This window comes from Trachinotus anak, unplaced genomic scaffold (genome assembly GCF_046630095.1).
Source record: "Trachinotus anak isolate AG129_WGS33_773 ecotype Australia unplaced genomic scaffold, CSIRO_AGI_Tana_v1 ptg000016l, whole genome shotgun sequence".
Classification (NCBI taxonomy): domain Eukaryota; kingdom Metazoa; phylum Chordata; class Actinopteri; order Carangiformes; family Carangidae; genus Trachinotus; species Trachinotus anak.
The window spans coordinates 13,859,273-13,871,596 of NW_027273867.1; the positions used below are offsets into that span (position 1 = coordinate 13,859,273).

General features: G+C 39.8%; 1 protein-coding gene across 4 annotated transcripts in view; it reads right to left on the reverse strand.

Annotated features, from left to right (window-relative positions):
- The window catches only part of spire1a (spire-type actin nucleation factor 1a), a 29,845-nt gene that overhangs the window by 15,994 nt on the left and 1,527 nt on the right, over window positions 1-12,324 (reverse strand). For all 4 annotated transcript variants that reach the window (XM_071499974.1, XM_071499972.1, XM_071499973.1 and 1 more), the window contains exon 2: window positions 9,257-9,288. In XM_071499974.1, the coding sequence (XP_071356075.1) occupies window positions 9,257-9,288 (32 nt within the window). The remainder of the gene's footprint in view (window positions 1-9,256; window positions 9,289-12,324) is intronic.

Here is a 12,324-nt window from a genome sequence, read left to right on the forward strand (position 1 = left end):
AAATCAGGCAATAGTTGAGTTTACAACAGTGTGTTAACAGCTGTCACTTCTTGCTCAAGTAGTAAAAGTATTGGCCGTTTAAGCCTTTGTTGAAAATGTTTGGTTAATTCCTTATTTTTAAATCTTTTTATGTGGATTGAGTCAGTCAGTCATTAATTACACCTGTATGACTTACACTGACTTTTATTTTTACATTTTATCCACCACTTCAACTTCTTTCTGTAATTGTGTTTCAACTGCTATTTCAGAATATTTGGCATTTTCAAATCAGTAGTTGTGTTTTTATGTGGTTAAAGCCATTGAGTCAATTGTTCTTATTGGAACTGATCATTGACTATCACGTCTGGAATCACAATAACTAAGGATGTTAAGTTTTTTGCCTGTAACCCCAATATTAGTCATATATATTCAGCACCTACCAATGTCTGTGTTATTTGTGTTTTCCTATGTGCAGCACTAGCTCCACACTCCTACAAGCCTACAAGAAAATGTACTGTAGCTTGTATCCCTGTTAGTTTCCAGTGCTGTATTGTACAGTGAGCTTCATTGTTCCCTATAATATCAAACAAGAGTGTTGTGTTAGTGTAAGGCTGCTGTCTCTAGAATGTTTGCACAGGATTTGCAGCAGCGTGAATATCCTTAATAGAAACTGTCGGCTGCTGAGTATGTTTTTTGTGCTGCTCTGTGGTTAGCTCACTCGCAATGGTGGACTAAAGTTTCTGTTTTTGTAATGTGCAACAGGTTCCAGTGATCTTACAAAGCACAATAGAGCAGGCTCATAAAACAGTGCGATGGTTTGCAATAAACAAGGGACCTCAACTTACTAGGAATTGGCCTTAAAAATGACTTTATTCGTCCTGACTAACACTGACTCCAGCAAATGTTTAGTAAGCAGCAAGCAGGAAGTGCTTCTACATGACTGTGCTATTCTAATAAATAAACTAATCAATCAGTCAGAGAAATCCTACCACTATTATTCAACTAAAAATGTCTTTGATCAGTGACAGCCCAATGCTGTTTTCAACCATATGTGGCATAACATGGCAACAATGCAGGGTTAAATGTAGTAACAACGAGCAACACCTCAAAGCTTTTTCATAATGGCTTTGTTAAAGTAATGGAATGATCTCATGAGCTCCAACATGTGCTACATAATGTGACTCATTGGACTGTATGTTCTTATGAAGAAAGGAATGGAGCCACATTGTTGAAAAAGGGAGGTGTCCAAAAGAAAAAGAAAAAAAAAACAGAGTTGCTGTGGGTGAAGCTGGTGTTGATGGGCATGGCTGGTAATGTTTGGGTTTTGGTGCCAGGGAACGGCACCTGGCTGTGTGGGGTGTGGGAATGTAGCACACAGAGGGAAGGGTGTTGACAGAGCATGTTTGGGTTCAGTGACTTCAGCACTTCAGGATAAAAATCATTACAGGACTGACGTGACAGAGTCAAAGCGTCACCATCACATTTAAACTAACCTAAGCCTTAAAACGTTTCCCCATGTCTCACACATTCACGTCAGGCTTTTATGATCTAATAATCACAGCTCATGAAAGTCTGTTTTAAGGTTTTCAACAAACTTATTTACAAGTAAATAAACAAAGGATCTCAACTCAGCAGGAGGTGCTTCCATGTGACTGCATTATTCAACTAAAATCAACAAATCAATCAGTCAAAAAATCCAACCACTATTATTCAACTGAAAATGTCTTTCGTCAGTCCAATGCTAATTTCAACCATATGTAGCATAACTTGGCAACACTGCAGGTTTGAATATAAGCAACCTCAAAGTGTTCTTTAAAATGACTTAATTAAGTCAATGAAATTAGCGTCTAAAAGTTCCAACATGTGCTGCATAATGTGACTAATTGGACTGCATGTTCTTATAAAGAAAGGAATGGAACCACAGTAGCTAAAGGTTTATTGAAAACCATTGCACCTGTTTGCAGGTTTGTTTATCTTAAATATTCAAAATGATCAAATCTATATTGTTTGAAGAACACTAGAGTATTCTGATTTAAATTAGTATCCACTGGTATATTTGTCACTAACTGCCAATAATGTGTGATAATCATTGATAACCAAGTCTCCCTATCCTCCCCCTTTCCTCTGCATGAAGCTGCAGACAAAGTACACAGTTCCGCGTCACCTGACTTACAGCAGTAGGCCTCTCTATTGCTTTGACTTGATCTACAAGGAAAAGGTGAGAAGTTATAACAGTCATGTCTGAAATAGAGGTTGACTGCTTTCATGTCACTGGGTGTTCAAATTACATAGGCCTTTGACTTATTGGAAATAGTGAATCTTTGTAAAAAGTGATGACACTGAACAACCAACATTGTTTCTTACTAATCACCATTTTTGTCTTGTAAGAGGTCAATGCTGTTAAGCACTATGTTATGTCTTTGTGCCAGTTATTTCTGAATGTGTGTCACTAAAAACTGCCATGGGATCGTGGTTCTCTTATTTATGAATAAATCCCAGAACCGTAAGTTTTATTTTGCTCTCTCTCCAGTGCCATGAAATACCAATGCGATAGAAGATTTAAAAAAAAAAAATTATTCAGAATTTCCCAACACTAATCTGTTGATCGTATCCTCTCTGGGCAAAGATCAATTTTGTGGCGTTATACTGTTATCATTTATAAACCATCTCTGTGTGCATCTGATAATCCTGTTCCAGGGCTAAAATAAATATCCTATTCCTTGGTGTCTCATTACGTAACCTTATATAATCCATCTGTAGGACAACATGCACTGTCATGGGCAGAGGTAGTAGGGAATGCTGGAGTGACAGAAGCATTATTCATGGGCCATCCTGGGTTTACTGTGTGCTGGAACATGTATAGTAAACTAACATCAATAATCAAGTGTGGAGAATCCTCTTGAATACATGTCCAATTTAAGCAGTTGCATTAGACTAGATTTCTAAATGAGGAACATGTGCTACACTGGCATGGCATGGGTGGATTTAGTCAACAGTTATTGTTTAAATCCAATTTCCCAGCCAACACAGAAATGGCTTGTAATAATTAACTGTCCAATGGCTCAACAGTAGCTAGCACAGAAAAGCTCACTGTTCATTTCATTTCAGTTCCAATGACCAATACCGAGGCTGACTGAGGGGCAGAACTGGCAAGAGGAAGGATTCAGCTTGATTTTCCAATTACACATCACAATCTCATATAAAGACTTGTGACTCAGAGGAATGAGGCAGGGAGGCGAAGCCAAGGAGCAGCCAGACGGAGGAAGGAGGGGAAACAAGCATGCGGATAAACAGTTAGGAAAGACAGGCAGAAAATCCACTGCTGGGTTTTAGGCACGTGTTTGCTAGTGAACCACTAATTGAAACCAGACCCCACCCAGGACAGGTGGAAGCTTGCCACAGTGGATGAAACACACATATGATAGCATCAGTGAGGTCTTACTCAACCACAGGTAACACACGAAATCGCCTACATTTCCAAATGCGTCTTCGGAAATGTAGCAGAATGAGTCATCTGGGTGTCAAAGAAAAAACTATACCAGTGAGGATAAATTCAGCTTCAGTGCTGAGACTGGCTTACGTCATACATTAAGTTCAAAAACAATATGTGGATTCTACAAACGTCCTCCTAACTGTGGATCTTTAAATCCATTCAGAAAATACTCCTCCCTCACAAGCAACTTTTCCCATGCTCCACAAACAAATAAGCAATATTAAGCTTGACATCACTGACCGGGGTAAGAGATGCGTTTTTCCAACAATGACTTGTTTTATACTAGAGAAGCTATTTCCCATGAAGACCAGAGTCAGAGGCAGCATCTTGAGAATCAATGACGAATACGAAGAGAATCTTTTACTCATGAATAACCTTTGTGTCCTGAGGAAATGGATGTGGTCAATGTGAAATCTTGAACATCATAGTCAGAGCTAGTTTGCCCATAAGCCTAACTAGTACAGAAAAACTAATAAATTATGTAATAGTAAAACCTCAATTGATGGATAAAACTGAATATGAAAAGAAAATCTTCATGCCTAAAGTAGACCTTTTTTCCCCAAAAATGACCTTATTAGAGCTTTAAAATATTAAATAAAATAAAGAGTAATGCAGTGTTTTTTTCCAACTTAACCAGCTAAAATGGGTCAAGCTGTACACTTAAACACTGGCCTTTTGATTTCCAAACAAAATAACAAGGAATATATAATTAAGAACATCTGTTTGGTCTCCTCCCAGGCCAAAAATCTCAATGAGGTAAGCAAACTAGTCTGGTCACTCATGAGTGAGGCTACAACTCATGTGGCTCTTGGCCTTAAGGCCGTGTGCTACTGTCTGGTACGGCTTTCTTGGGCAGAACTTCCTTCAAAAAGTTATTTTCTTCTTAATGCAGCTACATCTAGATGATGAAGTTAAATAAATCAAGAGCACTACATGTTTCAGTTGTAACTATTGCAATATTCCCCTCACTGAGCCTTTTATAAATAACAAAATTCATGTCTGGCAAACTGCAAGGACAATAAAACGCAAGAGTAGGCTGAAAAATAGATTTATACATACTCTCAGTTGTATACACTAGCTCACCAAACAGAACAAGAGGACTACCCATGATGCGGGAAGAACCAATGAGTCAACCAGCACGCAGATGGGATAAGAATGAGTTGTTTGTGTTAAAGAGCACCATTACCACTCACAGAAGCACATGAGAAAGGAAAGAAAATCAGGCTTATCACTGTTGAATCCTGTAACTAGATCAGTTTATACTGAAATATAAAACTAGTCATGATTTTCCACTACTCAATTGTCATTGTTTTACCCTCCATTCGAATCAATTTTCAAGCTGTATTCATGCAGACTAGTGCAACTGGCCTGACATCATTTTTGGGTTGGAGTTAACAGGATCACACTCTTGCTTTTGCAACAGCAGCCCAAGGCATCACTGTGGTCATCTGAGTTCACAAAGCAGTCAGATAAGCAGCCTTCAGCGTTTGCTGCAGTAGTAGAGCAAAGCCATCACAACACAGACAGTTACATAACCAGAGCTAAATCTAGAGGTCTTTCACTGCAGGAGCGGATGCTCTGTCTCCTCCAGTCTGCAGCATCACTATCGTCATTCATAGTGGGACAGAACATGATGCTGCTCTTTCACATCTTTTCATTGTCAAGAGCTCTTCATACCCTTTCATGGTCAGAAACTGTCAAGTTTGCATTCAAGTCAGTTGAAGTCAACTGGAAAATGTTGAGGACTGAGAAAATGTTTATCTGCATCAAATACCTTCTCTGACATGACATGTCATCATTCCTTGCCATCCATGTGATGTAAAGGCATTGAAGCTGAGGGATGAAGGTAAGACTGAGAAAATTCAAAACTCAGACAGGTCGCCTCACAAACACTGACAACACATGATACTACGATCAGTTTCTAGTTTTGAGTTAAATAGTCTTAGTAACACATGGTGTCTTCTTTTATGTGCCAGAAAAATCCTCCCGTAATGACAAACCCACAGAATCTAGTTTATTTCACTACACCCATTATTCATCAGCTGCAAAAAAACAAAAAAAACAAGCTCCTCTTAATGAGTTTGACCTAAAATGCTGTCAGAATCCCCACACCATACAACTGACACCACACAAAGCTGACAGCCAGCTTTTATGACAGGGGAGGAAATCTGGCTCCTTCACACAAACCCATTTGTTTATTCCAAAAACCGCCGAGGACTTTCAAGCAGCTGCTGCAGAACATCTGTGGTAAAAGATCTGATAACTTCATAAACTTGGCAGACTAACGAAGAAACTTGATTCATCTCTCAGGCCAGACTGGAACAGTCTTCTGCTGTGGATATAAATAGAATACCCTCACTCAAATAGTTCAGACTACTCAATAAATTGCATTCCCCTGACTTTGTGCTTGCTGTGAATATCCCTGTTTAGGCAGAAATGTAACCTCGGGGACTGTAATATAGGCTGCACGGGTGCTTTTAAGCTAAGCTGTCAATGTCACAAAAATCAATTGACTGATTAGGATAACAGCGGGATGTAACATAATGAGGTCACTGGTACATGTCAGGCATGCAGGGATCAAACTGGGTGCCACTCAGTCACTCCAGGGGACTCTACAAACAAGCATGTCAACAACTGATCCCAAAAAAAAAAAAAAATCTGACTGAAAACTACATGAAAGTTCTCATTTTTCCTCCTCTTAAAATGTGCACTCTGACATTAGAGCTGACATGAGTGAGAGCCAGTCTTGGTAGAGACAGAGCTCATAGCCTCCAGTGACTGTTGTAAGGGGGGATATGCACACACACACACAGACACACACACGCTAAACACAGAAGCCTCACATGCAGACACATGCAGGCCCTGTTCAACCAGCTGCAGCTTGGAAGCCACTACTGTACACTGTTGACATGCAAAGATATGCATAAATCTACTCGGTCTGAGTTAAACATCCATATGTTTATCCTGAGTTTAAAAGATCTAAATGTGGTATTTTACTTTAAAAAAAAGCAGGTCTTCAAACTCTTTAAACTTACAGGTATACTGGCACCATATTATTTGAATTAAGAGAAAATGAACATGCAAACTATTTGCATTAATGCTAATTTCCCTTTGGGACTAATAAAGTGTTATCTTATCTTCGCTGTCACTTATTGAACGACTCACTGAAAACTGAAACTCAGTGTATTAGGATCCATTTCAAAATCCAAGGCTTTAACTTGTGCATGGTGTCGGCAAACTAATTGTCTTGGCCCAAAATCGAGCTACGGGTACTTGAGCAGATCTGGCAAACTGGAGAACCTGTAATAGGATACTACAACTAATCTCACCTTAATCTTCAACAGAGGGCAAACTGGGTTAAGCTTGTCCTATAGGCTACAACATAAGGTGTACATCTCATGTAAATTCTTTTCTTGTAAGACATATTCACTACTAACCACAAACATGACAGTAGAGCACCAAAAGAGAAACACTCCCTTGTGACCAAATTTAAAGTAAGAAACAAATCTGAGGCTTGCTTGATTCTTGTGATGATTACACGAACACAGGTTCTTTGGTGTAAGCGAGAAAAAGTGGGTCAGTGCTACATGGGCCAGTGATTAGCTCCGAACACACGTAAGTGTGTAGAAGTAGTGGTATGAGAGTGGTTAGCTGGCTGACTCACTTACATGGGGTACTGACACACAACAAACACTCAAGGCTGAAACATGAGGGACACGGGACGATGGCCAAAATCTGACCAAGTAAAGCATTTCAAAGGGCATTACTGTGTTTGTGAGTGTGGCTGTCTGTATTAAATCAATTTCCACAAATGATCTGAATGGAATCAGGTCACGGAGAAGTGCCAGATCAAATTTACAGTTCTAGTTCACAGCTTCTCAGAACACAAAATTACATTATGCACAAAAAAAAAAAAAAAAAGTCCACAGCCATCCTAATGACTGCTGTAAGGCAGTACTTGAGCTAAATGCCAACTTTAGTATGCTAACATGTGCATAACGACAACGCTAACCTGTTTGCATTTAGCAGATATAACATTTACCAAGTTAACTTTAGCTGTATTGATTAGTCGACTGATAGAAAATTAATTTGCAATTGACAGTATTGATAATGATAATGAAAATAATCTCTAGTTGGAACCCTTCTGCACAGAGGTATAGCTGAGACTGTTGTTTTTTTTATATGGACATAATGTCCAATGTCCAAATCGTGCTACTAGACAAAAAGTTGGAATCACCAAACTTACTACCCCCAAGATGAACCTGAGCATCTCTACCAAATAGTTATTGATAGATAGATATATCACTAAAATCCAAAATTGATGGCAATGGAGAAAAGGTGAGGGATTCTCACTGTCACAGGATTCATCCTCTTTGGACCATGAGTGTCTGTCCAAAAATTACATGTCAATTCATCCATCATTTGTGGAGATATTTCAGTATGGAATGAAGCAGTGGACCAACCGACTAACAGAGACATAGAGATTGCCGTCCACATTGCCATCCTTTGTTTTGGGGGTTTTTTTAGCATGCATGGCTAAAAACTGATTTCAAAAAACACGCCACTGGATCTGACAGAGACCTCAAACAGGTGACAGGTGGTTTTATCTGTGCTCAAGCCACATATCATTTCCCAGAAACTGACAAAGACAAACATTGCACTGTCTGTAGCAACCCAGCATCAACTACAGTAGCAAAGATACTGTAAAGCAGAAGAGGGTGGTGAGTGAAGGTAAACGTATGAGGAGAGAAAAACAGCCATGCTTAGCATTTTCACTTCAACCATTCTTCGGTGAGCTGAGTAGCCACTGTTCAGCCATGAGATTTCACCTGTGTTCTGACTGTCAGCTGAGGAAGAGGAAATCTATTTCCATCTAAGCCATGCAAAAACACACTCGTACTGTGCATGCCTGTGATCACATGAACTACAAAACAAACATGAAAGATGATCTGACTGCTCGAAGTTGTTAAAGGACTTTGCAGAATTAGTCTGTGTACATATAATGAATCTTTGAGAGACTTCTCCGCCCAACATTATACAGTGTAGCTCACTTGGCCAAACAGACACTGGCCTCTTCATGTGGTTTTGGTACTGGTGTTACAGTGTATATTAATAATATTTTTAAAAAGTAATGCAATCATGAAAAAAAAGAGAAAGAAGAAGGACAAAGACATGCTCTTCTGTATTTAAGTGCAACACATATTAAAGTTTACGTGTGTTTACTTTTGTGAGTGCATATCTACACAGAGATGGAAAAATTCACAAAACCAGTTAGACCCTATGGGCACCTGATGAGTAGCGGCATGTCTACATTTTGACTGTGATGATGTGTCAAACCGAGCAGATTTCTACCAGCTCCTACCGAGAAAATAGGCTCTACAAGGAAAATACTGCCACATTTCACAAGTTTTGAAAGACAGTCAATGTTTACGGTAAATATCATCTTGCACTGACTTGAGGGAATGTTTTTCCCAAGGCCACACCAGCGTTTTTGGTGTAATTGCTCACTAATATTGTCAATGGTGGGCAAGCTGTGAAAACAGATTCCGAAATAGTTTTGCCCGTGTTAACATGATGAGTAAACTAAATAACGCATAACAGATGTGGAGTGAAAAGAAATCGGATAACTGAGTTACCCAAACTTTCAAGGAAAAACAACATATTCTATTACCCAAACTTTCAGGGAGAAGCAGCATATTCTATCTTGAGTACAATAAACCTGCTGCACAGTGGTCCATGTAAAACCTGATGTTGGAGTACTGGAGGCTGTGCTGTGAAACTCACCGCTAATGATGTGGGGGACGATCTGTACTTATCTGTAATGACAAAACAGAAAGGAGAGCTATTAGTTACACCCATTAAGATCGAAAATTTTCATTACCTGTACAAGTAATTATTTGTAACAGTCAATCAACATGGCAAACACACCCTCTGAATTATTTATGTGCATGTACTGTGCAGTTACGCAAGACATCTTTAAGCGAATAGACACAGAGAAAACACACACCTCACCCAGTGTTTCAGAACATAAAATATTAAACCTCACATGCTCGGAGGGGGAATAGAGACTAAACGTAGCCACACAGGATGAGGAGATGAAAAGCCACAGTACTTAATTACAGCACTACAGATGACTGTAAAACGAGTGAGTGAATAAATGATCATGTTTCCTCTGCAGTCACTGCACACACTGCCTGAGGCAAACTGAGGTGTCAAAACCTGCCACAGGGGGCTGCTTGTGGTAACATGACTGTTCATTCATGTGGAGGGAGAAAGACATCTAACCATTTCTCTCTATCCATTACCATGGACAGCTCTCTCAGAATGGACAGTCAAAATAAAGAAAGCAATACCTCAACCTTGACTGTGACCTTTCCAAAAATAACTGCATCTGAGGCTGAATTTGGCCCATTAGCCTTTGCGGTACACTACAAACCTGCTCTTAAAAAAACAGAGAATTCCAAGAATCTAGATGGATGGGAAAACAACATTTTCTCTTTCCTTGAATGAACAAAAGATATAACAAATCAACAAGCTCTGATAATCTTATCTCTTGGTCTGAGCAGCTTTGTGACACACCTGTCACATAACATTTTCATACCGAGTACAAAAAGTACACAGAAATACTCTTTCCCACACTGAACAATTTAATATTACGCTTGACCTACCGGCTTTATTTTAACAAGTAATCACAAGCAATTAGTGCCTTAAACAAAGACAACTGCCAGTAAGAGCAACGTCAGGGGTTAAAGTACAAATAGAGCGATAGATGTGCAGACTTTCACACCAGTCCAGAGTTTAAGATTAGGTTTCCCAATTAAATGAGACACTTTGGTCTGAACGCTAACGCCAGTGCTATTTCAGTTTATATTCCATAAGTGGAGGTAGTGATAGAGTAATTTCAAATTACATGGGACCACTCACTCATATTTTTATGCAGAGCTTAAAGATATGTTGGCAGAAAATACTAGTTTCATCGTGTAGCTCTATTCAGTGCAGGTCACTATAAATTACAGCTAACAGACGGGAGAAAAAAACATAAACATTCATCCACCAACGCTCTTCTGGGAAACACTAGCTCCTCTGTTTGTCCCAGCAAAGGAGAGGTGGCTTGGCCAGGGCTCTTGTCTCTCCTAGGGCAAGTAAATCACAGAGGGCATATTTGGAGCAGCGGGCAGTGTCACCCTGACTATGCTATTCAAAGAAAAATCAAAGCTGCTAAAAGGGTCTCACAGAGAGTGGGATACAGATGGGTAGATTGTCATTTATTGTACCAGATTAAATGGCAAAAGTTAGATCTTTTATCCATCGCTGGCCTCCAATCTAATAAACAAATATAGAAGAGGATGCTCCATCCTTACTCAAACCCATTCAATGAGATAATTAACCACATTAACGGTATGAATATCTTCCTAGCTAAAATACTGCATGCACCAAATCAACAAAAAGGGAAAAACAACTCTGTACTGTAGGTATGAATCACTGAAAGTCTTGGGGTAAACAAGTTTCATCTTGATGCAGCATTCAGGCTTGGCCCTCCTTTAGGCAACGTGGAGTGGGAGTGAATATATTCACCATCATGTTCTGTGTGAATTGATCTGACTGCAGCAGGGGCGGTGTATATCTTGCATCAATGGAGTCTAAAATAAGACTTGACTTGGACTCCATCCCGCTTATTAGTCTGATTGTGTTTGCAATGCATCACAACAGTAAACACTTCCTTGTTTGCTGAGATTGGCTTGATAGCTGACCACGACAGCAGTGTACGGCTCTATACAGCATCATTGCACAGCATGATATCGGCTGCAGAGCTCAGTGTTTGTGGTTGGTGGTCTGGGTGCTGGCCAAATCATGCCACCTTGTCACTGACTCATGTGCAAGCTATACATAGGTTGCATAAGCATTGATTTTCTGCTGGGGTAGTAACCTCTTACACCAGCCGCTGAGCTACAGGAGGCTTAATAAGTCTCACATTTCTCTCATTGCCAGGCCTAATAAGAATCAGGACAGGGCCAAGCTCTCCCAAAATACCTCAGCAACTATCCAGAGGAGCACCAAAGGACTCTCCCCATAATCTCCAAACTCATCTGCTGTCAGACTTCTAAAGCCTGTGCATCTAATCATCACGTTTGTTCTATTTTTGGCCGTGCCAAGGCACTCTGCGGTACTGTCTGAATCTGTTTATACTGGTAGTGTAATTTCCGCACACAGTAAACATTACTGGTGCTTAGCTTAGTATGCTGAGATGAAGGAGATGTGGACTGAAGGGTCAGCTCAGGAGAAAGATGGGAGGGGAGGGTAAACAGGGGAAGGGAAAATAAGAGCAAAGGTGGTTAATAGGTTCCCAGGAGAGAGAGAGGACATAACCTCAGTGCCTGAGGCTCTGCTGATATCCACACCTATTCCTCCTAAACCCGAGATCCCACATATTAAGGCTGTGCAGTTAAAAGTGTACAAGGCTTAAAACATTATGTACATCTCTCTACATAGCTGAACTGGCATACTAGAACAATCCTTGCTGGAAGTGTCCTTGAATAGAGAATATTTTTTTAAATACATTACAGGATACAGATCCCTGTTGGTTTTCAAATCTGGGACTATTTTGCTCCAGATTTACCAGGTGGTCATAGTTTTTTCAAGTATTTCAGCTTGCATCCCAGGTGTAAATCTATGCCTGAAAAAACCAGCAGATCCAAGTCAAAAGGACTGGAATTGACTAATAATGTCCATTACCTATCTGACCATTCATGTTGTCTGATAAATTAGTGCTGCAACTAATAATTATCTTTATTAAAGATTAATCATTTGTCAGAAAATGGCAAAAAACCCATGCTGACATCTTCATATTGCTT